Raw genomic sequence first — 24,927 nt, forward strand, 5'->3', positions numbered from 1 at the left:
CTAGAATAAGAGCTAAATAAATAATAAAAAAGAGATACCATATCACTAAAAAAGAAAAAAGACATAGAAAAGGAGGCAGGAGAGGCCAGTTGGAGAGAAGACCAGACAATCCAAGTGCTGCCCAGCTAGGAAGGAACTGTGTGGAGGCAGAACTGTGAGGAGGACACTGAGAATTAGAGAGAAGGAGAAAGAGGAGCTGCAACAAGATGGAGAAAAGGCAGAACAAGACGGGGGTGGCTCTCAGCATTTGCCCATCTTGGATGGCGTGAATGCATTGAGGTCTGGGTCCAAGTCACCCTCTGCAGTCCGTCAGTTTCTTGTTTCTCTGCAGAGACCTTTCATCTAAAGACTCCCCAAGTCACTAATGAAGGAGAACCAGAGAAGGGGCTCGGTCTACTACCAGATGAAGAAGAAGGTAATTATGATTTAAATTTTTAGATATTTGAGTACATCTTTGTTTTCTAGTTGGCATGGGAAAAAAAGCTTCCCTTTCTCCCATCCTACCCTTCTCTTCTTCACGTTCGCATACACACAGATGGAATTGTGTCAATTTTCTGTTGGGCTTTTTTGTAAATTGTGAGAGACAAAGGATCAAGCTAAGGTGAGCCCCTGAGTGGAGACCATATCCCTGCATGGAGAATGTAGGGAGACATTCTCCCTATGCCAGAGGTAGGCTGGGGGCACCAGAGAAGAAGTGCCTGGGCGATGTTATTAAACACACATGAAACCTAAATATCAGGAGGTTATGGTAATTGAGGCAGGGAGATTGTTTTCAGCCTACTTTCAGAAGTATTAGGAACACAGACATAAGTTTTGTGAATGATTGAATGCTTGCAATTGAGAAAAGTCACGTGGAAGACTCTTGGGATGGAGCTGACAAGCAAAGCGTATGCGGTTTTACAGCCCCTGTGTAAACGGAAGAACTTTTCCAACCTGGGAGAAGAGAACTTTGAGAGTGAGGAAAATATATAACATGGACATTTTACAGGCATCTAAGAGGGTAAGGTAAAACCCAAAGAAACAGAGACAGAAAAGGAGAAAGTGAAAGACAAAGTAGAAAGAGGATAATCTCAATAAGTTAAAGAGGCAGAGAGAAAAGTTAGAGAAAATTATACAAATGGAGGCAAATACAAATGACAACAATGTTGGAAGGAAGCACAGATTAAACGATGCAGAGAAAGACATCAAAATAATTAAAGTACCCATAAAGAGTGCAAACTATGTCAGAGGAAAGGAGCGGGTTGAGGGCCTGTAGAGCTGAAGTCAGAGTTACTAGATAGCAGCAGCATCCAGCAAACGGCACCTCTGTCAATAGTGAGTTTTCTGATTAAGGTCCTTCTAGGTAGAGAGTGGCACAGAAGCATACTCAGAGGGTAAGAATTCTCTCCCCTCAGTCTCATCTGCTCAGATAGTGGAATTATTGTCAAGTATTTAATATCTGTCTGTTAGGCAAGCCTCCCTTCCAAGCTCTTTCATCTGTGTGCCTGAAGACTTTTATCTTGGGACCTTCTTTATTGCAATGTCTTTCAGGAACTGAACACTTCACAGTGGAAACCAGCACCTCCCCTGAACTTAGAAACTCCTCTTTCTCCAGGGTTTGCTGTCTCAGTAAAGGGATGAATGTCCTGTTTGGTCTTCTACTCATCAGACTCATTTTTTCTGCTTTAGCACAATTGTTATTTGCAAGATATCAATCAGATCATCTTCCTTTCCCTTTAGACGTGGTGATCTTTGTTGCACAGGGTTAGATGAGTTATCCTTCCTGTGGATTTCTGTGGCTTCCATCCTTCGTGGGGCCCCAGCCCATATCATCTATTTCATCTCTACTAATGGCATCAATCATTTCAGGAGCTGCAATGATCTGATCTTTCTTTTATGTGTGGGCCCTTGAGCCACATTTCCCCTGTACTATGTGTTGTTGCCTTGGCCCACTCTGCTCCTGTTCCCCTTCCTTATCTGGTTCATTTCCACTATCCCAGGAATGCCTTTCCTGATACCCAGCATGAAAAAGGGGGTGATAAGGAAATAAACAAGATGGGGAAAGCCAGTAAAGAGCAGAGTCAGGTGTGCGAGAGAAAAAGAGGAGCAGAGAAGGGGGGCAGAAACACATGGAAACAAAGAGAAACACCTGGAGCCACTGGCAGCAGGAAAGCAGGGCAGAGGCCTGAGTCTAATGTGGAAAGGGGGAGGGGGAGAAGGAGAGAGAATTAGGAGTCCAGGCAGCAAGTGAGCTGATGGATGGTTCTCAGCCTTGGTGGCAGCAACTGGAGTGTGTACACCTACAGGCAAGGTGAACTCACAGGGCAGACCAGGAGGACCTGGGTGGCAGACAGCCCTACCTGGGAGATACTTCAGCTTTCCACATCTTCACTAAGTTTCCTCTTCATGATTTTTTGTTGGTTGTATACTGACACCTCTGAGGGATTTCCTTCCTTTCTGCAGAGGGCAGTGATGACTGTTCGGAAATGTGTGATGGAGAAGAGCCCCAGGAAGCCTCTAGCTCCCTGGCAAGACGTGGGTCAGGTAAGGAAGGGGGGGATTTCTGGCCCTGGGCTGCAGAGTGTCAGGAGGTTGAATCTGGAGCTCATGTTTCCTGATTGACTTTCCTCTGTGTATACCTCACAGTGAAAGGATCCAATTAATCCTGAGATTTTTCACATTTTCTATACATGGATCTTTTGGGAAATGCAGGGAGGAATCTTTATACGGAAGTCCATGTTTAACAGAATGGGATTTATTGTTTGAACATATGTGTTCAGACAGTCTAGTGGTAGTCGAAATATGCCAAGGCAAGGCAATGTGTTCCCTCTTTCATATTCTCATGCCTTTCAATACTACAGTATTAAAATATTTTACCAGATAAGATCTCCCGACACCCTCACAAAACCTTAAGATGGGGGGCAGGCAAACTGAGTAATCCTATTTTGTAGGTGAGGAAATAAAGGTCAGAAATATGGTAGGAAGAAGCGATGCTCTTTTGCCCTTGTTTTTTCTAGCTATGAATACTATTATTTGAATTCACATAAAATTTCTATTCTCAGGAACACTTTTACACTGTTGGTGGGACTGTAAACTAGTTCAACCATTGTGGAAGTCAGTGTGGCGATTCCTCAGGGATCTAGAACTAGAAATACCATTTGGCCCAGCCATCCCATTACTGGGTATATACCCAAAGGATTATAAATCATGCTGCTATAAAGACACATGCACACGTATGTTTATTGCAGCACTATTCACAACAGCAAAGACTTAGAACCCACCCAAATGTCCAACAACGACAGACTGAATTAAGAAAATGTGGCACATATACACCATGGAATACTATGCAGCCATAAAAAATGATGAGTTCATGTCCTTTGTAGGGACATGGATGAAGCTGGAAACCATCATTCTCAGCAAACTATCGCAAGGACAAAAAACCAAACACTGCATGTTCTCACTCATAGGTGAGAATTGAACAATGAGAACACTTGGACACAGGAAGGGGAACATCACACACCAGGGCCTGTTGTGGGGGTGGGGGAGGGGGGAGGGATAGCATTACGAGGTATACCTAATGTAAATGACGAGTTAATGGGTGCAGCACACCAACACAGCACATGTATACATATGTAGCAAACCTGCACGTTGTGCACATGTACCCTAAAACTTAAAGTATAATAAAAAAAAATTTCTATTCTTACTCCCTCTATGGAAATAAAAAAGGGTATTATTCCTTTACGGTAGATACTTTTTTATGATTTTTTCACAAACTTGACAAAGCCTTCAGTGCAACGGTATTCTACCATCTAATTGGCAGAACTTAGATCAACTATTTATGAGACTAAATGGTATTTTTGACCAGTACTTTCCATTATGTCGTTGGATCATGCAGTGGTTTTTCAGAATACTCTGATAAGTGTTACAATTTTACCCACAAAAACTTCAAGACTTAGATAGGGAAGGTGCTGCTATTGCTGTTTTAAGGAGCCAGAAACACAGAAGTGCATGTGACATGGGTGTTTGATAAGATCCAAGAAAAAAGAAAGAGCAGAGACCAGTGTCCTGGATGACTCCTTACAGGCTTTCAGTTCTATGAGGTGGGCATGGGTTGGAGTGGGGTCCCGTAGTCTGAGTCCAATGTGGATGCCCAAAGGGTTTTTAGGAATCCAAGAGACTCTACCAGGGTTCAATGGAAAGATACTTTTATTTAACAAAGTAAGAAAGATTAGGGAGAGATAAGGAAACATTATCAAGAGTTGGAAAATACTTGAATGTAATCTACGATACGAGATAGGAGATATCCAGAAAAATAGAGCCAGAAAAGAGAAACAGAGAGGCAATATGAAAAGTATATGTAGCACATCACTGAAGGAGGAAGAGACAGTAAGGGAGAGAAGATGTTAAGAAGAGAAAGTCCAGAAAGCCGAAAAGAACCACAGATGCCTTCATAGAGTAATAAAAAGATATCACTAGTAGAAGGGGCTATCACTAAGGCTGGGTGCGGTGGGTCACCCCTGTAATCCCAGCACTTTGGGAGGCCAAGGCAGGTGGATCACTTGAGGTCAGGAGTTCAAGGCCAGCCAGGCCAACATGGCAAAACCCCATCTCCACTAAAAATACAAAAATTAGCTGGTTGTGGTCGAGCACACCTGTAGTCCCAGCTACTCGGGAGGCTGAAACAAGAGAGTTGCTTGAACCCGGGATGTGGAGGTTGCAGTCAGCTGAGATCACATCACTGCACTCCAGCCTTGTGACAGAGCAAGATTCCATCTCAGAAGAAAAAAAGAAAAAACAAGGGGCCACCACTTAATATCAAACAAAAGGCTGAATTTATTGTTCAATTAAGGGACAGTTGCGCTTGTGGGTCAGTTTCTCTGAACAGAGAACGTTTGTGGAAGTGTGTTTGTGGAAGTTGGTGATTGGTGGCCTTCAGAAGTGAGATTTGTTAGTGGTTAGCTGACCTTTAGTGAAAGCAGAGTCACTGGAGTGTGGCTGTTACTGACTGTCTGACTTTCAGAAGCATGGAGAAGTCAATGGTTGGATGGCTTTCAGAGGCCTGTGTACTGGCCAGAAGCTATTGTTGATTAATTGGGATGATTCTGATTGTTATTGACCATATGGCCAGACAATAATGAGTTTTCCTAGAAGTGTAGGAACTTTCAATTATCAGTTTCCCCTTTAGGAAATCTCTCATCTAAAGCTGCAGGAGGCATCATCAAGTATTTTCCCCATCCAAGATGTCTTTTCTGGAAAAGACATCTTGGATGGGAAACAAAATCCTAGGATTCCCCTTCATTGAGTAGGAGTTACAGAGTTGCTAGATTGAGAGTGTTATCCTTGCAAAGGATGACATAAGAAAAAGTAATGATGTTTTACAATAAGTTAATGGAATGGCAGACAACTGTTGAATGTTTTTAATTAGCAACAGAATTGTGCTGCTTGCAATACTATATTTATTCCCTTTTGCCCCAAGAATACTCACCAGCCACCGTTGTGGCTGCAGCATTTATCCCAAGTAAATTTTGCCATGAAATATCTTGCTTTTATTATTATTTTCACATCACTCTAATATATTGACTTTGGAAACAAAAGACATTCTTCTAATTATAGCATTCTGGTTTTAGTAGTGCTATTTCCATTTACAAAATACAGTAATTGTTGATCACTGAAAATGTCAAATCCTGGAAAACGTGGCTTTCCCACATGTGCTGTTAACATTGTTATTGAACAATTGTTGGCCAAAGATTCATTTGATGAATCATATATTTTTAAAATAGATGATTCTGATATTGGTTCTGTTTAGAAATAACTCCAAGAACAGTTTATATATTTTATTTTCACATTGAAAATCAATCATGTTTACTTCAGCCTCAAAGAATGTGTTTATGTAAAATTAAATGAGGGCAGCAAGCTGCACTTTTTTTTTTCTAAACGGGAACAGAGTTAAAGTTGATCCAAGCACAAAATCTCCAGAACCATGGACTAATGCAGTCACCTGCAATTGCTTTGAGGCAACTAGGATGAGATGTGGCTACTAGCAATGGCTCTTTGATGTCTGTCACGTTTTGAAGTGATACCCCTAGAGCATGGCCTGTTTGTTTATTTATTTATTTATTTTTATTTTTCCGTAAGTTATTGGGGTACGGGTGGTATCTGGTTACATGGGTAAGTTCTTTAGTGGTGATTTGTGAGATTTTGGTGCACGCATCACCTAAGCAGTATACGCTGCACTGTATTTGTAGTCTTCTATCCCTCGTACCCCTCCCACTCTTCCCTCCAAGTCCCCAAAGTCCATTGCATCATTCTTACACCTTTGCATCCTCATAGCTTAGCTCCCACATATCAGTGAGAACATACAATGTTTGGTTTTCCTTTCCTGAGTTACTTCACTTAGGATGATAGTCTCCAAGCCGGGCACGGTGGCTCACGCCTGTAATCCCAGCACTTTGTGAGGCTGAGATGGATGGATCACCTGAGGTCAGGAGTTTGAGACCAACCTGGCCAACATGGCAAAACCCTGCCTCCGCTAAAAAAAAAAAAAAAAATACAAAAATTAGCCAGGCATGGTAGTGTGTGCCTGTGATCCCAGCTACTAGCAGGGGCTGAGGCAGGAGAATTGCTTGAACTGGGGAGGCGGAGGTTGTAACGAGCTAAGATCACACCACTGCACTCCAGCTTGGGTGACAGAACGAGACTCCATCTCAAAAAAAAATAGTCTCCAATCACATCCAGGTCACTGCAAATGCTGTTAATTCATTCCTTTTTATGGCTGCGTAGTATTCCATCATATATATATGTGGTATATATATATATATATATATACCACATGCATACATATATATCACAGTTTCTTTAGCCACTCGTTAATTGGTGGGCATTTGGGTTGGTTCCACAATTTTGCAATTGTGAATTGTACTGCTATAAACATGCGTGTGCAAGTATCTTTTTCGAATAATGACTTCTTTTCCTCTGGATAGATACCCAGTAGTGGGATTGCTGGATCAAATGGTAGTTCTATTTTTAGTTCTTTAAGGAATCTCCACACTGTTTTCCATAGCAGCTGTACTAGTTTACATTCCCATCAGCAGTGTAGAAGTGTTCCCTATTCACTGCATCCATGCCAGCGTCTACCGTATTTTGATTTTTTGATTATGGCCCTTCTTACAGGAGTGAGGTGGTATCGCATTGTGGTTTTGATTTGCATTTCCCTGATCATTGGTGATGTTGAGCAATTTTTTCATGTGTTCATTGGCTGTTTGTACATCTTAAGAATTGTCTATTCACGTCCTTAGCCCACTTTTTGATGGGATTGTTTGTTTTTTTCTTACTGATTTGTTTAAGTTCATTGTAGATTCTGGATATTAGCCTTTTGTCAGATGTATAGATTGTGAAGATTTTCTCCCACTCTGTGGGTTGTCTGTTTACTCCGCTGACTGTTCCTTTTGCCATGCAAAAGCTCTTAGGTTTAATTAAGTCCCAGCTATCTTTGTTTTTCTTGCATTTGCTTTTGGGTTCTTGGTCATGAAAGCCTTGCCTAAGCCAATGTTTAGAAGGGTTTTTCTGATGTTATCTTCCAGAATTTTTATAGTTTCAGGCCTTAGATTTAAGTCCTTGATCCATCTTGAGTTGATTTTTGTATAAGGTGAGAGATGAGGATCCAGTTTCATTCTCCTACATGTGGCTTGCCAATTTTCCCAGCACCATTTGTTGAATAGGGTGTCCTTTCCCCACTTTATGGTTTGTTTGCTTTGTCAAAGATCAGTTGGCTGTAAGTATTTGGGCTTACTTCTGGGTTCTCTATTCTGTTTCATTGGTCTATGTCTATTTTTGTACCAGTACCACACTGTTTTGGTGACTATGGCCTTATAGTATAGTTTGAAATCATGTCGTGTGATGCCTCCAGATTTGTTCTTTTTGCTTAGTCTTCCTTTGGTTTTGTGGGATCCTTTTTGTTCCATATGAATTTTAGAGTTTTTTTTCTAATTCTATGAAGAAGATGGTGGTATTTTGATGGGGATTGCATTGAATTTGTGATTGCTTTTGGCAGTATGATCATTTTCACAATATTGATTCTACCCATCCATGAAGCATGGGATGTATTTTCATTTGTTCAGGTTGTCTATGATTTCTTTCAGCAATGTTTTGTAGTTTTCCTTGTAGAGGTCTTTCGACTCCCTGGTTAGGTATATTCCTAAGTTTTTGTTTGTTTGTTTGTTTATTTGCAGCTATTGTAAAAGGGGTTGAGTTCTTGATTTGATTCTCTGCTTAGTCACTATTGGTATATAGAAAAGCTACTGATTTGTGTACGTTAATCTTGTATCCAGAAACTTTGCTGAATTCTTTTATCAGTTCTAGGAGCTTTCTGGGGGAGTCCTTAGGGTTTTCAAGGTAAACAGTCATATCGTCAGCAAACAGTGACAGTTTGACTTCCTGTTTACCAATTTGGATGCTCTTTATTTCTTTCTCTCGTCTGATTGCTCTGGCTAGGACTTCCAGTACTATGTTGAAGAGGAGTGGTGAGAGTGGGCAACCTTGTCTTGTTTCAGTTCTCAGAGGGAAAGCTTTCAACATTTCCCCATTCAGTATTATGTTGGCTATGGGTTTGTCATAGGTGGCTTTTATTACATTAAGGTATGTCTCTTGTATGCTGATTTTGCTGAGCGTTTTAATCATAAAGAGATGCTGGATTTTGTTGAATGCTTTTTCTGCATCTATTGAAATGATCATGTGATTTTTGTTTTTAATTCTGTTTATGTGGTGTATCATATTTATTGACTTGCATATGTTAAGCCATCCCTGCATCCCTGGTATGAAACCTACTTGATCATGGTGGATTATCTTTTTGATATGTTATTGGATTCAGTTGGGAAGTATTTTGTTAAGGATTTTAGCATCTATGTTCATCAAGGATATCAGTCTGTAGTTTACTTTTTTGGTTATGTCCTTTCCTTGTGTTGGTATTAGGGTGATGCTGGCTTCACAGAATGAATTAGAGAGGGTTCCTTCTTTCTCTATCTTGTGGAATAGTGTCAAAAGGATTGGTACCAATTCTTTGACTGTCTGGTAGAATTCTGCTGTGAATCTGTCTGATCCTGAACTTTTTTTTGTTGGTAATGTTTAAATTACCATTTCAGTCTTGCTGCTTGTTATTGGTCTGTTCAAGGTATCTAATTCTTCCTGATTTACACTAGGAGGGTTGTATTTTTCCAGGAATTTATCCATCTTTTCTATGTTTTCTACTTTATGTACATAAAGATATTCATAGTAGCCTTGAATGTTCTTTAGTATTTTACTGGTGTCAGTTGTAGTATTTCCTGTTTCATTTCTTAGTGACGTTATTCAGGTTTTCTCCCCTCTTGCCAATGGTCTATCAATTTTATTTACCTTTTCAAAGAATCAGCTTTTGTTTTGTTTATCTTTTGTATTTTTTTATTTCAATTTCATTTAGTTCTGCTCTGATCTTTGTTATTTCCTTTCTTCTGCTGGGTTTGGGTTTGGTTTTGGTTTGTTCTTTTTTCTCTAGTTCCTTCAGATGTGACCTTAGAGTGTCAGTTTGTGCTCTTTCAGTCTTTTTGATGTAGGTGTTTTGGGCTATGAACTTTACTCTTAGCACCACCTTTGCTGTATCCCAGAGGTTTTAATTGTCATTCAGTTTGAAGAATTATTGTCATTCAGCTTGAATAATTTTTTAATTTCCATCTTGATTTTGTTTTTGACCCAATGCTCATTCAGGAGCAGGTTATTTAATTTTCATGTATTTGCATGGTTTTGGAGGTTCCTTTTGCGGTTGATTTCCAGTTTTATTCTACTGTGGTCTGAGAGAGTGCTTGATAGAATTCCGATTTTCTTAAATTTATTGAGGCTTGTTTTATGGCCTATCATATGGTCTATCTTGGAGAAAGTTCCATGCACTGTTAAATAGAATGTATATTCTGTGGTTATTGGATGAAATGTTCTGTATATATCTGTTAAATCCATTTGTTCCAAGGTATAGTTTAAATCCATTGTTTCATTGTTGACTTTCTTTCTTGATGACCTGTCTAGTGCTGTCAGTGGAGTATTGAAGTTCTCCACTATTACTGTGTTGCTGTCTATCTCATTTCTTAGGTCTATTAGTAATTGTTTTATAAATTTGGGAGCTCCAATGTTAGGTGCATATATGTTTAGAATTGTCGTATTTTCCTGTTGGACAAGGCTTTTTACCGTTATATAATATCCCTCTGTGTCTCTTTTAACTGCTGTTGCCTTAAAGTTTGTTTTGTCTGATATAAGAATAGCTACCCCTGCTTGCTTTTGGTGTCTTTTTGCATGAAATGCCTTTTTCCACCCCTTTACTTTAAGTTTATGCGAGTCCTTATGTGCTAGGTGAGTCTCCTGAAGGCAGCAGATAGTTGGTGAGTTCTTATCAGTTCTGTGGTTCTGTATCTTTTAAGTGGAGCATTTAGGCCATTTACATTCAATGTTAGTATTAAAATGTGAGGTACCATTGCATTCATTGTGCTTTTTGTTGCCTGTGTACTTTGTTTTTGTTTTTACTTTTTAACTTGTATTTTATTTTTGTTTTATAGGTCCTGTGTGATTTATGCTTTAAAGAGGTTCTGTTTTGATGTGTTTCTAGGATTTGTTTCAATATTGAGAGCTCCTTTTAGCAGTTCTTGTAGTGGTGGCTTGGTAATGGCGAATTCTCTCAGCATTTGTTTGTCTGAAAAAGGCTGTATCTTTCTTTCATATACGATGCTTAGTTTTGCTGGATACAAAAGTCTTGTCTGATAATTGTTTTGTTTGAAGAGACTGAAGATAGGGCCCCAGTCCCTTCTAGCTTGTAGGGTTTCTGCCGAGAAATCTGCTGTTAATCTGATAGGTTCTCCTTTGGAGGTTAGCTGGTGCTTCTGTCTCACAGCTCTAAAGATTCTTTCGTTTGTCTTAAATTTGGTTAACCTGATGACAGTGTGCCTAGGCGAAGATCTTTTTATGATGAATTTCCCTGGTGTTCTTTGTGCTTCTTGTATTCGGATGTCTAGGTCTCTAGCAAGGCCAGGGAAGTTTTCTTCGATTATTCCCCCAAATATGTTTTCCAAGTTTTAGAATTCTCTTCTTCCTCAGGAACACCGATTATTCTTAGATTTGGTCATTTAACATAATCCCAGACTTCTTGGAGGCTTTGTTCATATTTTCTTATTATTTTTACTTTATCTTTGTTGGATTGGGTTAATTCAAAGACCTTGTCTTTGAGCTCTGAATTTCTTTCTTCTACTTGTTCAATTCTATTGCTGAGGTTTTCCAGAGCATTTCACATTTCTAAAAGTGTGTCCAAAGTTTCCTGAATTTTTTATTGATTTTCTTTAAGCTATCTATTTCCTTGAATATTTCTTCTTTCACTTCTTGTATCATATTTTGGATTTCCCTGCATTGGGCTTTGCCTTTCTCTGGTCCCTCCCTGATTAGCTTAATAACTAACCTCCTGAATTCTTTTTTGGGTAAATCAGGGATTTCTTCTTGATTCGGATCCATTGCTGGTGAACTAGTGTGATTTTTGGGGTGTGTTAAAGAGCCTTGTTTTGTCATATTACCAGGGTTGGTTTTCTGGTTCCTTCTCATTTGGGTAGCCTCTGTCAGAGGGAAGGTCTAGGGCTGAAGGTTGTTGTTCAGATTCTTTTGTCCCACAGGATGTTCCCTTGATGTACTACTCTCCTCCTTTTTCTATGGATGTGGCTTCCTGTGAGCCAAACTGCAGTGATTGTTGTCTCTCTTCTGGGTCTAGTGACCCAGTGAGCCTTCTAGGCTCCAGGCTGGTACTCGGGGTTGTCTGCACAGAGTCCTGTGATGTGAACCATCTATGGGTCTCTCAGCTGTGGATACCAGTGCCTGTTCTGCTGGAGGTGAAGGGGGTACAATGGACTCCATGGGGTTCCCTAGCTTTAGTGGTTTAATGCTCTATTTTTTTGCTGGTTGGCCTCTTGCCAGGAGGTGGTGCTTTCCAGAGAGCATCAGCTGTGGTATTATGGGGAGGAACCGGTGATGGGTGGGCTCTAGAATTCCTAAGGTTATATGCCCTTTGTCTTCAGCTGCCAGGGTGGATAAGGAAGAGTCATCAGGTGGGGGAGGGGCTAGGCATGTCTGAGCTAAGACTCTCCTTGGACATGTCTTGCTGCAGCTGCTGTGGGGGATGGGGGTGAGATTCCCATGTCACTGGAGTTGTGTACCTAGGAGGATTATGGCTGCCTCTGCTGAGTCATGCAGGTTGTCAGGGAAATGGGGGAAAGCTGGCAGTCACAGGCCTCACCCAGCTCCCATGCAAACCAACGGGCCAGACTCACTCCCACCATGCCCAGCCCCAACAGCCGCCAGACCTTTTCCAGGCTTGAAAACCTGCCCCAGGCTATCTGCCTCCCAGCTGCAAAAGAAAAAGGCTTGTTTCTTCCCCACCTGTGGAGTCTGCACACCGGATTTGCGCCCTCACAAGAGTTCTGTCCAGGAGGGTTCTCACCCTGTTCAAATTGTTATAAAGTTCAGCTAGAGATTTTCTTCTCCCTGTGTAGTTTTACCCCCTGCTCCTCTCCCATTGGGTCCCTGTGGTGCCAGGCAGGAATGGCCTGCTACGGGACCCAGCCAGCTCCCAGGCCCTTTCTGCTGCTTCCCTTACACCTGTATTTCCCTCATCTCTTCAGATTGACTCAGCTCCAGGTAAAGTCGGAAACTTCTCCCACAAACAGACCTTCAGCTTCTCCAGTGGGGGTGTGTGTTCGGGAGAGGAGGGTCTCCTTTTCCCACTTCTGCAGTTGGGGCACTCACAGTTTTAGGGGGGGTCTCCTGGGTCCTGCAGGTGCAGTCTGCTTCCTTCAGAGGGTCATGTTGCCTAGGCTGGTCACGAACCATGGCCTATTTTTTATGTACGTATGAAAGAAAAGGATTATGATAAAGGAGAAAGGGAGACAGGAGACCTGTCTCCTGATAATGTGATAATAGAGGATTCAGTGTAGGTGACTGATGAAGGAGTATTTTAAAATCATAAAGATCTGTTCCATTTCTGTGTTCCATAAGAATGGCCCCAAGATATTTGGGTCAAATGTAGGGAGGCCTCGTATTTCAGAAAAGATTGACCCCCATTGTCTTCAAGACTCAGTTAATCCTAGAAATCCTCTTATATTTCCTTTAGTCATTGGTCTTGGGAAACTTTGGAGACATTGTAACATTTCTTATATAATATTATTTCCTCAGCCAGTAGATTATGGCTGAGAAAATAGCCTAGTTTTTGTTTTGTTTCATTTTGTTTGTTTTACAAACTTGGAGTTTTTCCTTAGAAGTTTTGTGTCCATTTTTGCCCAGCTCAATGAATAGATTAAGAAATGTCTAGCTCTATAGAGTATAATAGAGATGACCTATGCATCAGATCAGAGAAGATGCAGCTACGAGCTTTGTATCCCTTAGGTCATATTTAAAACTTGGGAGAAGATGGTTGTGTTCGTTTTTCATTGCTGCATGACAAATAACCACAAACGTAGTGGCTTACTACAATACCCACTTGTTATCTCACAGTCCTGCCAGCAGAAGTGTGGGTGGGCTCAACTTAGTTCTCTGCTTAGAGTCTCCTTAGGCTGAAATTAAGATGTCAGCCCAGCTGAAGTCTTGTCTGAAGGCTCTGAGAATCTTGCAATCAAGCTCACCCAGGTTGTTGACATAATCCAGTTCCTCGTGGTTGTTGAACCGAGGTCACAGCTTTGTTGCTGGTTGTTGGTCACGGACCGCTCTCAGCTCCTGGAAGCCAATCATATTCCTTAATACGTTGCACATCCATCCTGAAGCCAGCAATCTTGTGTGGAATCCTTCTCACACTTTGAATTTCTGACTTCTTCTGCTGCTGCTGGCTAGAGAAAACTCCCTAATCTTAAAAGGCTCATAAGGTTAAATCAGATCCACTCTTATTAGTCTCTCTTAAGGGCAGCTCTGCCATATCACATAAGGTAATTATGGAAGTAATATCTCATTATGTTCACAGTCCTCAGGATTAGGGAAAGAAATATTTGGGGGCCATCTTAGAATTCTGCCTATCGTCAAGGAAATTCCTAGAAAATAACTGTCCAGATGAGCCACTGATATTCCCAAGCAAATAATATTTATCTTTATCAAATGAGACATTAAACAAAGCTGAACATAAATATATTTAAAACTTTGGCTTTAGGTGAGACTGAAGAGATTATAGTAATCTGGTTAGGAGGTACAGGGAAGTGAGGTATACCTATTTTGTTTATTGCTTGTAGATCTCAAATCATCCGTAGTGTAGGCATACTAATGTTCAGGTCAACTATACATAGATCATGTGTCAGAGAATTTTCCAGGACTTCTAAAATTAGTCCTTCTTCTGAACCTTTAATCTGATAGTTCTATTTGCAGAATAGATCCCTATCTATTACATTTATAGAGGTTTTGTTGAAAACAGTGTTCCTCAGGTAATGGTCTGAAAGTAATAGTTTACTGGTTGAGACGTGGAAACATTCAGTGATTTTTTTATCTTCTTTTATAGACCTACTTGTCAAATGTGTTACTTACTTTGGACATGACAAAACTTCCCCATTGTAAGCCAGAGTCATTTTAGGGAAAATTTTACCAGTTATTAAGAAAAGTACAAGAGTTAGAATCATGATGAAAGTATACAGAGGAAGTGAACATTTTGTTGGGGAGATTAAGGCTTTGGCAAAGACAATCCCGTGACAAACAGCAAAGTGGCCACTATATTTCAGTGTAAGTGAATGGTGTGTTCCACATGAATGAAGCAGAAACTGAAAAGGGGACGTATGATTAATTACATGATTGTAGTTGACTCCAGCTTACATACTAAACAAAATGATTTTCTTTCACAAATTGACAAGACACTAGGTGCCCTCGTGAAGGTTTTGTTGAGGGACCCAAGATAAAATGTGACCAAACATCTTTGCACAGTTTGGCTACTGTCTAATGGACCCACATCCATTAGTTTTAGGGGCTGGCTTGAATTAAGGACTTATCAGACCTTGGCCACAAGCTGTTTGCTTTGGATCACTATTTTCTAACATTCAGAAAGCACAGGAAAATCAGGAACAAACACGCATGAAATAAGACTTTTTTTTTTTTTTTTGATGGGGTTTTGCTATGTTGCCCAGGATAGTCTAGAATTCCTGAGCTCAAGCCATCTGCCTGTGATATGACCTATTACAGGCATGAGCCACCATGCCTGGCAGAGATAAGACTTTTTAAAAATAGACAGAAGAGGCCAGGCGCGGCGGCTCATGCCTATAATCCCAGCACTTTGGGAGGCCGAGATGAGTGGATCACCTGAGGTCAGGAGTTCAAGACCAGCCTGGCCAACATGGAGAAACCCCCTCTCTACTAAAATTATAAAAATTAGCCAGGCATGGTGGCAGGCACCTGTAATCCCAGCTACTTTGGGAGGCTGAGACAGGAGAATCACTTGAATCCGGGAGGCGGAGGTTGCAGTGAGCTGAGATTACACCATTGCACTCCAGCCTGGGCGACAAGAGCAAAACTCTGTCTAAAAAAAAAAAAAAAGACAAAAGAAAGGTAACAGTAGATGAAGTAGTGAATAAATAAGCACATTAATTGAGAAAATGTTTGCTAAGTGGTGTACTTCCAACTGAAAATATCTAATTCTGTCTAATTGTATACCCGTCTTTAAATAAGATAAATTCAGAACTAGGAGCTCAGTGAAACTAGTCAGAGTTCGAGTTGTTGAGAAAGATTCACTTGGCAGTAGGTCAGAAAAATGACCTGAGCTGGACTCAGTGGCCTGAGATTCATGCTTGTGGATCCAAGGGTCCCACAGGACACTCCCCAGCAAGAATCTTCAAGATAATCTTGGCAGGAACTCCAATTTTTGAAGGGCTAGGCTACTACTCATAATCTGAAACTAAAAGCTGATTTATTCCTTGCTAAGCAAGGCACCTGGTGGGAGGAGGCCCTGTGCTTGTAAGACACAGTCTCTATAGAAAAGGAAACTGCAGTTTTATATAGAGTTTTAGGAAGCATATTATGTAGGGACTCCAGACCTTCAGAAACAGGAGTGTTTATGAGTAATTTAGCATTTGGCCATCAATGCAGGCTTTGTGGAGGGGGTGTTGCTGACTGGCTGGGCTTCAGATATGTAGAACTGCCACTAATGGGCTTCCTTTCGGAAATGTGACTAGTGATATAAGTAGTCAATGGCCAACTGGGATGAGTTTAAATAGTTGCTTTTCACTATTGTCAAAGAACAGTAGTATTTTCTGGAATGATAAGAGTTTTCTTGCTTTATTCTCAGGACTACAAGTACAAAAATAAAAGTAGAGAAAAAGAGGATGAGGTGCATAACATGGGGAGAGCATGGCTCTGTTATGTGTCAAATGTGATTATTGGAGCAGGTATGTTTTTTTCCAGAGAACAGTTCATCTTAACTCAGAATATCAGTGTGCAGTATGACAGCACTGGAAACTCTTCTGTGGTCATTGTCTCAGAATCCTTGGACAATCATTTTCTTGTTTCTCATTAGTGTCTAGTGAACTAGAAGATCACCCGATGAATGAAGAAGGAGAATCAGAAGAGCTTGCTTCTAGCCTGCTACATGATGATGTACCAGGTAATTATGACTTAAAAATAGTGAAAACAGAAACAGAGTTCTGATAAAGAGAAAAAGGAGGAGAAAAAAATAGACTTAAAGGAAGAGTCAAATATAAGAAGGAGCAATGAAAGGAGAAGATTTCAGAGGAAAAAGTAAAGAAGGGGGAGCAACAAGGTTGCAGAAAATAGAGTCACTGGGTCAAACTGAAAGTCTTCATGAATCACAATTTTGGCCCAGGAGCAGAGCAATCAGCATATGAAAATGAGAAGTGTTCCTGTGTCATGTGTTTCTCAGAAGAGGTGCCAGGAAGCCCAGAAGCAAGGATGGGAAGTGATCAAGCGTGTGGCACAATGGGTAAGGCTGTCTGAGGGCTGTGGGATGGGGGTGGCTCAGTGGGCCCCACAGACCCCCAGTAGGGTGGAGGTAGGTGCTCCAGTCTGTCCAGAATTCTGTTCTCCGCATTTGCTTGACCTGAGCCTTTGGGGAACTCCAGGGAGGCAAGAGATCATTATAAAGTACTATTTAAGAGGATGGACTCTGTTGATTAGACATAGATGATGTCATAGAAGTATACTCTTTGCAATGGCACTTATCTTGTGTATTGCATTAGTATATTAAGTTATACCCAATCTTCCATGAAGCCCAGGATACCCAAGTGAACTTCTGCTGGTAGATAATAGTGTCACTTTGCTACAACTTAGAAAGGCCACACTCAAAAGACAACTAATCCTGGTACTTAATTGTCAGGAGGAAAGACTGCAGGTCTACTCTTCTTAGCCCAACACGTATTTTTGATAGAAGACCCAGGGCCCATCCTAGACTCCTAGTTCTCAGTTCAGTGGGTTTTTGGTTCCCCTAGAAGAAAGAGAGGAATGATTATCCAAACATCTTTATAAACTCAAGCCTTCTGTAGTATACATTGTCCTAAAATCTATAACTTTTATTTATTAATTTCTGTTTCCTCACCACCACTTGTTATTTTCCAGATACTGTGGATATTGGAAACAACTCCACTTTGGGAAAACCCAAGAGGCAAAGAAGTAAGAATAAATAAGAATTTACTTGCTTTTGGTATTACAAATACGTTTTTAATGCCAGAGTTTTAATTTTGTCATTGTTACTATTTCTGTTATTATTTGTAATACTGTGGTAGACAGAAGGATGACCTCCCTAAGATGTCTACCTCCTAATCCCTGGACCTGTAATCTTCTATCTTACATGACAAAAGGGACTTTACATATACAATTAAGCTAGAGACCTTGAAATGGGGAGATGATCCTGGGTTATGGGGTGGGTGCAGTCTAATCTTGTAGGCCTTAAAGAGTGGAAAACTTTTCCTGGCTGTGGAGAAAGGAAAATGTGACTATGGAAGAATCATCAGAAATATGTAATGTTGCAGGCTTTGAAGATGGAAGAAGGGACCAAGGAATATGGGTGACCTCTAGGAGCTGAAAAGACAAGGAAATAGCTTGTCCTTTCCAGCCCCCAGAAAGGAATTACTTTAGCCAGTGAGACCCATGTCACACTTCTCACTGACATAACTGGAAGAAAATACATTTGTGTTGTTTTAAACCATTAAATTGGTGGTAATTTGTTATGGCAGCAATTAAGAGTAATACAGATTTTGGTACTTAGAAGTAGGGTGTGGCTATTAACATATTCCTGAAAGTGTTGGCATGCCTTTGGGATTGGGCAATGGACAGAGGCTGGAAGAATTTTAGATTATGATAGGAAAAGCCTATATTGCCTTGAGTAGTTCTTAGTATAAACATGGATGCTAAAGACTGTGCTAGTGAGGACTGAGAAGGAAGTGAAGAACATGGGAGAGAAAGCCTATATTGCGTTAGAGAAAACCTGGATCATCATGAGCAGACTGTTAGTAAAAATATGGAGGTTAACTGTGTTACTGGTGAGGGCTCAGAAGGACATAAGAAAGATGTGGAAAGGGCCTCCTTATTATATAGTGGTCTTTCCTGTACTCATGTGAAAAGCAGAACTTTCTGGATCTATAGCTAAGGAGATTTACAAACACAGTGATCATGGTGTGTTGTGGTGTCTTTTGCTAATTATAGTAAAATGCAAGAGGGAACAGGTATATTGAAGGAAGAGCTGCTAAACGAAAAAGAATCAAGTCTTGATGATTTAGAAAATTCTCAGCCTATCCAGGTCAAAAAACATGGTAAAATTAGGAGATTCACTGTCAGGGACGTGGGCTTGGTGGAAACAACCAAGACTTTTTGCCAGTTCCCTGGGAAGTAGTGAAAGGTCAGATTATTCATTCACAAAAAAAGTTATTTGAAGAGATGAAGCATGTGACTCATAAGTCCCTCAACCATCTCAGCAGAAGTCAAGAATAGATGTGTGTCGCTACAAAAAGAATAAAATACCTAGGAATACAGCTAATTAGGGAGGTGAAAGATCTCTACAAGGAGAACTAAAAACCACTGTTCAAAGAAATGACAGATGACACAAACAAATGGAAAAACATTCCATGTTCATGGATAGGAAGAATCAGTATCATTTTAAAATGGTCATACTGCCCAAAGCAATTTATAAATTCGATGCTATTGCCATTAAGCTACCATTGACATTCCTCACATAACTAGAAAATACGATTTTAGAATTCACATGGAACCAAAAAAAAAAAGCCTGAGCAGCAAAGGCAATCCTAAGCAAAAAGAACAAAGCTGGAGACATCATGCTACCCAATTTCAAGCCATACTACAGGGCTACGTTAACTGATATGGTTTGGCTGTGTCCGCACCCAAATCTCATCTTGAATTGTATCTCCCACAATTCCCAAGTATTGTGGGAGGGACCCAGTGGCAGGTAGTTGAATCATGGGGGCCGGTTTTTCCTGTGCTATTCTCATAATAGTGAATATGTCTTCATGAGATCTAATAGTTTTATAAGGGGAGTTTCCCTGCACAAGCTCTCTCTCTTTGCCTGCCATCATCCAAGTAAGACGTGACTTGCTCCTCCTTGTCTTCCACCATGATTGTGAGGCTTCCCCAGCCACATGGAACTGTAAGTCCATTAAACTCTTTTTCCTGTATAAATTACCCAGTCTTGGGTGTGTCTTTATCAACAGTGTGAAATCGGACTAATACAGTAACCAAATCAAGATGGTACTGGTACAAGAACAGACACATAGCCCAGTGGAACAGAAGAGAGAACCCAGAAATAAGACCAAACACCTACAACTAACTGATCTTTGACAAACCTGACAAAAACAAGCAATGGGAAAAGGATTCCTTATTCAGTAAATTGTACTGGGGTAATCAGCTAGCCATATACAGAAAATTGAAACTGGACCTCTTCCTTACACCATATACAAAAATTATCTCAAGACAGATTAAAGAATTAAATGTAAACCCCAAAACTATAAAAACCCTGGAAGATGACCTGGGCAATACCATTCAGGACATAGGCATGGGCAAAGAGTTCATGACAAAGATGCCAAAAGCAATTGCAATAAAGGCAAAAATTGAAAAATGGGATCTAATTAAACTAAAGAGTTTCTGCACAGCAAAAGAAGCTATCATCAGAGTAAACAGACAACTTACAGAATGGGAGAAAATTTTTGCAAACTATGCATCTGACAAAGATCTAACATCCAGCATCGTAAAGTACTTAAACAAATTCACAAGAAAAACAAACAGCCCCGTTAAAAAGTGGGCAAAGGATATCAACAGATAACTGTTCAAGAGAAGACATACATGCAGCCGGCAATCATATGAAAAAAAGCTCAACATCACTGATCATTAGAGAAATGCAAATCAAAACCAAAATGAGATACCATCTCACACCAGTCAGAATGACTATTATTAAAAAGTCTAAAAACAGCAGATACTGACGAGGTTGTGGAGAAAAAGGAATGCTTATACACACTGTTGCTGGGAGTGTAAACTAGTTCAGCTATTGTGGAAGACAGTGTGGCAATTCCTCAAAGACCTAAAGACAGAAATACCATTTGACCCAGCAATCCTATTACTGAGTATATACCCAAAGGAATATAAATCATTCTATTATAAAGACTATGCACATGTATGCTTATCTCAGCACTGTTCACAATAGCAAAGACATGGAATCAACCTAAATGTCCAGCAATGATAGACTGGATAAAGAAAATGTGGTTCATGTACACCATGGAATACTGTGCAGCCATAAAAAAAGAATAAGATCATGTGCTTTGCAGGGACATGGATGGAGTTGGAGACCATTATCCTTAGCAAACTAATGCAGGAACAGAAAACCGAACACCACATGTTCTCACTTATAAGTGGTAACGAAATGATGAGAACACATGAACACATAGAGGAGAACAACACACACTGAAGCCTATCAGAAGGTGAAGGGTTGGAGGAGGGAGAGGATCAGGAAAAGTAACTAATGAGTGTTAGGCTTAATACCTGGTTGATGAAATAATCTGTATAATAAACCCCCATGACACACGTTTACCTTTGTAACAAACCTGCACATATATCCTTGAACTTAAAGTATAAAAAAAAAAATGGATGTGTGAATTCCTAGGAAAGGTCTGTAGGGAAGCTTCATGTCTAATGGAGGAAATGAGAAATCCCCATGATATACGCAGGAGATCCATAAGATTCTTGAGGGTTTTGTACCAAGAGAAACAAAGATGTCCATGTCCTGTCTCCTAGAACCTATAATCTGTTACTTTACATGGCAGAAGGGACTTTGAAGATGTGATTAATTTAAGAATCTTGAGGTAAGATGACATGGGCCCCTAAAGTCAGAGAACATATCCTCCTGTCGAGAGAGGGATGTGTGACTATGGAAGAATGGTCAGAGAGAATAGAGCTGGATGTGGAGATGGATGCAGGGGTCCATCAACTAAAGAATGTGGGCAGCCTTCCAAAGCTGGAAAAGGCTCCTCTGTGGCCTCCAGAAAGGAGCAAAGCCCTGCAGACACCTTGATTGATTTTAGCCCTGTGAGGTGCATGTCAGATTTCCAACCCACAAAATTATGAGACCACAAATTTGTGATATTTTGGTCACTAAATTTATGGTAATTTATTACAGCAGCAATACCTTTTGTAAGACAAAAAAAAAAAAATCACCCTATATGGTTATATTCGATCTTCTAAACTAACAATTTATATTTTTTCAAATTACTTCCACCTTTATGCTGTTTTTTTTCTGATTTTAAAATACATGTTCCCTGTAAACTTTGCTGTACATATTTCTATATTTTTTTCTATGCTTTGTTAGCACATTTAGAATTATGTACCATATCTAAATGAATACATTTAAACTGTTACATTTCTTTTTAAATCAATATAACATGCACTAGATATTATAAACATTTAGTATCTTGCCAACTTAACTGTAAAAAAAAGTTTTATTTCATTCCTGTTTTAACTTGCATTGCTTTCATTTTTGGTGCAGTTGAGCATTCTTCATTTGTTATTGGCCATTTTTCTTTCTTCTTCTACGAGTGCCTGGAACTTATATTTTGCCAGTGTGTTGTCTTTTTTTCCCCATGCTTTAGGACAACGGAATACTTATATATGACATATACTAAGTGTTGCCTATGTGTGTTGTCATATTTGATGTTATTCTTTTACGTTTCTTTGTGGTATAGGCACATCTCGTTTGATTGCACTTCACTTTATTGTACTTTGAGGATATTGTGAGTTTTACAAATTAAATGTTTGTGACAACCCTGTGTCAAAAAAAGTCTGTTGGTGCCCTTTTTCCAACAGCATGTGCTCACTTTGTGTCTCTGTCACATTTTGGTAATTCTCGCAATATTTCAAATTTTATTATTATTATTATTCCTGTTATGGTAGTATGAACAGTGGTAACAATGATCTTTGATGTTACTATTCTGTCTATGGCACCACACACTGTGTTCGTATAAGATGGCAAACCTAATAAATGTTGTGTGTGTTTCAGTTGCTTCACTGACCAGCTATTCCCCTGTCTCTCTCCCTCTCCTTGACTTTCCTCTTTCCTGAGACAAAAAAAATATGGAAATTAAGTCAATTAATAATCCTACAATGGCCTCTAAATCTCAAGTTAAAGGAAGCGTCACATGTGTCTCACTTTAAATAAAAAGCTAGAAATGGTGAGGCTTAGTTAGGAAGCCATGTCAAAAGCCGAGATAGGCTGAAAACTAGGCCTGTTGCAGCAAACAATCAGCCAAGTTATGAAGTGCTACTCCAGTGAACACATGAATAATAAGAAAGTGGAACAGTCTTATTGCTGATATGGAGAAAGTATGAGTGGTCTGGATAGAAGATCCAACCAGCCACAACATTCCCTTAAGCCAAACCTTAATCCAGAGTGAGGCCTAAACTCTCCTGAATTCTATGAAAGCTGAAAGATGTGGGAAGCTTTATAAGAAAAGTCTGTGGCTAGCTGATGTTGATTCCTGAGGTTGAAGGAAAGAAGCTGTCTCATAATATTAAAGTGCAAGGCGAAGCTGCAAATGCTGATGTAAAAGCTGCAGAAGGTTGTCCAGAAGATCTAGCCAAGATCATAGATGAAGATGGCTACACTAAACAACAGTTTTACAGTGTAGACTAAACAGCCTTTTATTGGAAGAAGATGCCATCTAGAACTGTCGTAGCTAGAGAGGAGAAGTCAATGCCTGGTTTCAAAGCTCCACAGGACAGGCTGCGTCTCTTGTTAGAGGCTAATGCAGCAGGTGACTTTCCCTTGAAGCCAATACTCATTTACCATTCTGAAAATCCTAGGGCCCTTAAGAATTATTCTAAGTCTACTCTGCCTATGCTGTATAAGTAAAATAAAGCCCAGATCATAGAACATCTGTTTACAACATGGTTTACTGAATATTTTAAACCCACTGTTGAGACATACTACTCAGAAAAAAAGATTCCTTTCAAAATATTACTGCTCATTGACAGTGCACCTAGTCATCCAGGAGCTCTGATGGAGATGTACAAGGTGATTAGTATTATTTCCATGCCTGCTAACACAACATCCATTCTGCAGCCCGTGGATCAAAAAGTAATTTCAACTTGCAAATCTTAATATTTAAGAAAAACATGTTGTAATGCTATAGCTGTCTCTATACATAGTGATTCTTCTGATGAATCTTGGCAAAGTCAATTGGAAAACTTCTGGAAAGGATTCACCATTTTATATGCCATAAGAACATTCACAATATATGAGAGGAGGTCAAAATATCAACATTAACAGGAATTTGGAAGAAGTTGATTACGATCCTCATGGATGACTTTGAAGGGTTCAAGACATCAGTGAAGAAGTAATTGCAAATGTGGCAGAAATAGCCAAGAGAACCAGAATTAGAAGTGGAGCCTGAAGATGTGACTGAATTGCTGCAATCTCATGATAAACCTTGAGTGGATGAGGAGTTGCTTCTTATGAATGAGCAAAGAAAGCAGTTTCTTGAGATGGAATTTATGCCTGGTGAAGATGCTGTGAACATTGGTGAAATGACAACAAAGGATTTAGAATATATTAGTTGATAAAGCAGCAGCAAGATTTGAGAGGATCTACTGTGATAAAATGCTACTCAGTAGCATTGCATGCTACAGAGAAATCTTTCAGGAAGAGCCAATCAATTTAGCAAACTTCATTACTGTCTTATTTTAAGAAATTTCCACAGACACCTCAGCCTTCATCAGTCACCACCCTAGTCAGTCAGCAGCCACCAACATCCAGGCAGGACTTTCCGCCAGCAAAGAGATTATGACTTACTGAAGGCTCAAGTGATCATGAGCATTACATTTAGCAATAAAGTATGTTTAAGATATGTTCATTTTATTTTAGGCACAATGCTATTACACACTTAATGTACTACAGTATAGTGTAAACATAACTTTCATATGCACTGGGAAACCAAAAAATTTTTGTGATTTGCCTTATTGCAATATTCACTTTATTGCAGTGGTCTGAAACCAAGTATTTCTAAGATATGCCTATATCTTTTATCCCAAAGAAGCTTGAAATTTTTATCTGATCAAATCTGTCAGCCTTTTCATTTATGGTTTCCAGGTTTTATGTAAAATTTACAAATATGTTGTCCACCTCATAATTTAGAAACATGTTTACTTACTTCTAGAATATTTGAAATACTTTTTAATGTTTAAATCTATAACACACATGGAATTCATTTATTGGTGTATGATGTGAGATGGTAATTAAGAGATATAACATCGGTAGTTTTTTTCTTCATGATTCAAAATACTATTTTATGTATGTTTTCCAGTATACACAGAACTGTGTCTTATCACATTTCTTTATCCATTCATCTGTTGATGGAGACTTAGGTTGTTTCTATGTCTTAACTACTGTGAATTATGCTGCAATGAACATGTGGATGCAGATATCTCTTTAAGATA

The 24,927-nt window shown here is 39.7% G+C and overlaps 1 protein-coding gene across 16 annotated transcripts in view; it reads left to right on the forward strand.

Annotated features, from left to right (window-relative positions):
* Positions 1 to 24,927, forward strand: part of SP140 (SP140 nuclear body protein) — an 88,484-nt gene that overhangs the window by 29,330 nt on the left and 34,227 nt on the right. For 10 of the 16 annotated variants that reach the window (XM_054477706.2, XM_054477711.2, XM_054477712.2 and 7 more), the window contains 5 exons: positions 332 to 415; positions 2,443 to 2,523; positions 16,502 to 16,588; positions 16,808 to 16,924; positions 17,557 to 17,610. In XM_054477706.2, the coding sequence (XP_054333681.1) occupies positions 332 to 415; positions 2,443 to 2,523; positions 16,502 to 16,588; positions 16,808 to 16,924; positions 17,557 to 17,610 (423 nt within the window). The remainder of the gene's footprint in view (positions 1 to 331; positions 416 to 2,442; positions 2,524 to 16,501; positions 16,589 to 16,807; positions 16,925 to 17,556; positions 17,611 to 24,927) is intronic. The other 6 variants (XM_054477710.2, XM_054477714.2, XM_063648068.1 and 3 more) reach the window with 1 other exon arrangement.

This window comes from Pongo pygmaeus, chromosome 11 (genome assembly GCF_028885625.2).
Source record: "Pongo pygmaeus isolate AG05252 chromosome 11, NHGRI_mPonPyg2-v2.0_pri, whole genome shotgun sequence".
Classification (NCBI taxonomy): Eukaryota; Metazoa; Chordata; class Mammalia; order Primates; family Hominidae; genus Pongo; species Pongo pygmaeus.